The 3,186-nt window shown below is 36.4% G+C and overlaps 1 protein-coding gene across 1 annotated transcript; it reads right to left on the bottom strand.

Moving 5' to 3' along the window:
- Positions 1-960: 960 nt before the first annotated feature.
- Positions 961-2,727, bottom strand: LOC125877776 (premnaspirodiene oxygenase). The gene is made up of 2 exons (XM_049559044.1): positions 1,769-2,727; positions 961-1,686 (listed from the first exon to the last, which is right to left on the bottom strand). Exons 1-2 carry the CDS (start codon positions 2,654-2,656, stop codon positions 1,066-1,068), a joined length of 1,509 nt encoding a protein of 502 aa, XP_049415001.1. The 5' UTR covers positions 2,657-2,727; the 3' UTR covers positions 961-1,065.
- Between the last annotated feature and the right edge of the window lie 459 nt (positions 2,728-3,186).

Below are 3,186 nucleotides of genomic sequence, written 5' to 3'. Positions count from 1 at the left end.
CCCCCCCCCCCTCCCCCGCCAGCCCCCCTAAACCCCCACCACAAAAAAAAAAAAGGTTTATTTTTAAAAAGTATTTTAAATTTCAAAAAATATTTTCTACTCTAGTAAAAATAAAAGATATTTCTCAAAAACGTTTTTCATTCATAAATCAAACACTAAAAATCTTTTTCGAAATTTTTTTTTTCTACTCACTAACCAAACATGAAAAAATAAGTGAAAAATCTACTTGTTTTCCAGAAAAACATTTTCCTTCGTACCAAACACACCCTTCAAGTGCTCAAGTTGGCTCTGGCCTTTCATGTATCTTATCTTATAAAAGAACAATTTATAAGATACTACTGGCTCTGACATGTATTATAGAAAAAGTAGATAATACATGTATCTTCTTCTTTTTTTAATCTCAAGTTGGCTCTGTTTCTGAAGTGCTGCTGCTGGTGCTGTGGTGAATTGTTCTGTTTGATTTTGTAATTCTGTATTTGGTCCTTTCTTAGTTTCTGCAGCGCTGCTACTGGTGCTGGTGTCTGGCCGGAGTAATTGAGGGGAAGTTCTGGGGAGGAAGAGAATGAAGGTGCTCTGCTATAGCAACAAAAGTTTTTAAAATTTACATTTACATGTTCAACTGTATGTCTGTCATGAAAAATTGATAATGTAAGAAGCAGAAAAAAATGTTGGAGGTTTATGCGGGGTGGGGCAGGTGGGGGCAAAACAAAAGAATATGCTGGGATGGGCGGGGCGGGAAAAAGTCTTTGTGCATTTACACTGCATCCGCCCCACGCCACTCCATTTGTCATCTCTAGTGGCCCTTCTTTCCCTGAGCAATTTAATAGCAATATCATATATCCTGGAAGACACTAAAACATGTGACATGCTTTCAAATTTGTTTCATTCTACTCTATGCAAAATTTGAAAATAAACAAAAGATGTTATTTGATCAAGATACATTCCTTATGATAAGGGGAAAAAAAAAAGATACATGTATTAGAAGTAGATAAAGCTGGAAACACCAAAAGAAAGATTGGATAATAATTGGGCTCAGTAGGAAATTATTCTATAGAATGTTGAAAATCATTGTCGAGGTGATTGATAAGGAGTGGCAACCAAAATAAGGTCATCTTTTCTGGCAGCAGTTACTCCAACCAATTCAGTCAAGTTCAAGTCTTTTGGCTCCATTCCGATAGGGAGTTTCCAGTCGAAGTGATATAACAATCGAGCCAACGGCAAATAAACATTAGCTAAGCCAAATGATATCCCGGGACAAATCCTTCTCCCACCACCAAAGGGAAGATACTCAAAATTGTTACCAACAAAGTCGACAGAGCACTGCTCAAATCTCTCTGGCTTAAAGCTTTCTGCATCATCCCAATATGTCGGATCTCTTCCCAATGCCCAAACATTAACCATGACTTTGGTCTTCACAGGAATAGTGTAACCGTTTATATCTGTCTCTTCCCTACATTCTCTTGGAACCAAAAGTGGAACCGGTGGATGGAGTCGTAGAGTTTCTTTAATGACTAACTTTAAGTATTTCAGCTCCTCTACATCATTTTCATCGAACGTTTCTTTGTCTTTAAAGGCTTCTCGCACTTCTGCTTGAGCTTTGGCGAATACACTTGGATTTTTCATCATTTGCACCATTGCCCAGACAAGTGTTGACGATGAAGTCTCTGTTCCCGCAGCAAACATGTCCTGCACATAGAAACATAATAAGTTATTTGTGGTGATTGATCTTATGTACAAACAAAAATGTAAAATATGCAATAGTACTTACGAAAATAATAGCTTTGATGTTGTCGTTGGTGATCGGAAATTGAAGGCCTCCATCATTCATAAGTCTTATAAGGACATCAATTAGATCTTCACCACCTAATGCACCATTAGTTTTCCCCATTGCAATGTTCTTCTTGTGCTCATTGATGACATCTTCAACAATTGCATCTACCTTGTCATGAGCATTCATAATTTTACCCTTCATTCCACTAAGCACATGAAGAAACTTCAGTGATGGAAAGATATCAGCCACATCAAATCCTCCTGCTAACCCTATCACTTCTTTGATCAATTGTATAAATTTGTCCTGTTCTTTAAACACTTTCCCAAATGCTGATCTACATGTCATGGAACTTGTGAACAAAAACAACCTTTCAGTAAAATTAACCGGCTCATCCGAAGATGACCGGATAAAATTAACAAGACGATCAACTTCATCACGCCTAATCGAGCCATATGACCGGACATTCTTGGCACTCAACAATTCCAAGACACAAATTTTACGCATTTGTCTCCAGTAATCTCCATAGGGGCAAAAGGCAATGTCAGACCTGTTGTAACAAACAATTTCCGGGGCCAAAAGTTTAGGCCTAGAGGCAAAAGCGATGTCATGAGTTTTTAGTACTTCTTTCGCCATATCAGGAGAAGTAACTACAACTGCAGAGACTTCACCAAGTTGAAGGTGCATAAGTGGTCCATATTTTTTGGCTAAATCTCTAAGGACATGGTGTGGAAGTCCACCAGCCATATGAAGCATACTTCCTAGTAAAGGAAGTTTCCATGGACCTGGAGGCAATTTTTTCGATTGGCTATTCGAGTTTTTCCATTTCCTTAACAAAAACAGAAAAGATAGAAAAAGGAAGATGGAAGCCAAGCTCAAGAATTGCATTTTGGAAGAGTTAATTTGTGTGTTTGGTGATTCTTCAATGTTCTGTTACATATGCTCTTTTATAGGCAAGAAATTAAATGGGATATTTTTTTCAGCAACTTTTGTTTACTATTATCTATTGAAGTCAAAACAATTCAGCTCATTCAAAATACATACTGATTGATGCTAAAATATGAAATATTATTTTCAACACACTAAGGTGGTGGCCGGAAAATTGTTTTTTTATAAAGAAAGAGAAAAATGTGTAGTTGCCACCTTGGAATTAAATCTGTCCAACTTTGTAGCAATTTTGACTGGAGTATTATTATATTGGCTTAGGACACATGTAAGGTTCTTTACTAAGTTAAACTATCTATACACATTCTTTCTCACAAACCTCAAATATACTAGTGTATGTAGTATCTTTTTACTATTATACTAAAATACAAATCAAGTATTTCTCTCTCTGTGCCACATATCGGCACTGCAAAAAAAAAAGTAATTTTTAATAATTAAAAATTAGTACTGTATGTAATTTGTAATTTTTAATC

Source organism: Solanum stenotomum, chromosome 9 (genome assembly GCF_019186545.1).
Source record: "Solanum stenotomum isolate F172 chromosome 9, ASM1918654v1, whole genome shotgun sequence".
NCBI lineage: Eukaryota > Viridiplantae > Streptophyta > Magnoliopsida > Solanales > Solanaceae > Solanum > Solanum stenotomum.
Note: the sequence above shows the minus strand (reverse complement) of the source record. Positions and strands in the feature narration are given on the sequence as shown.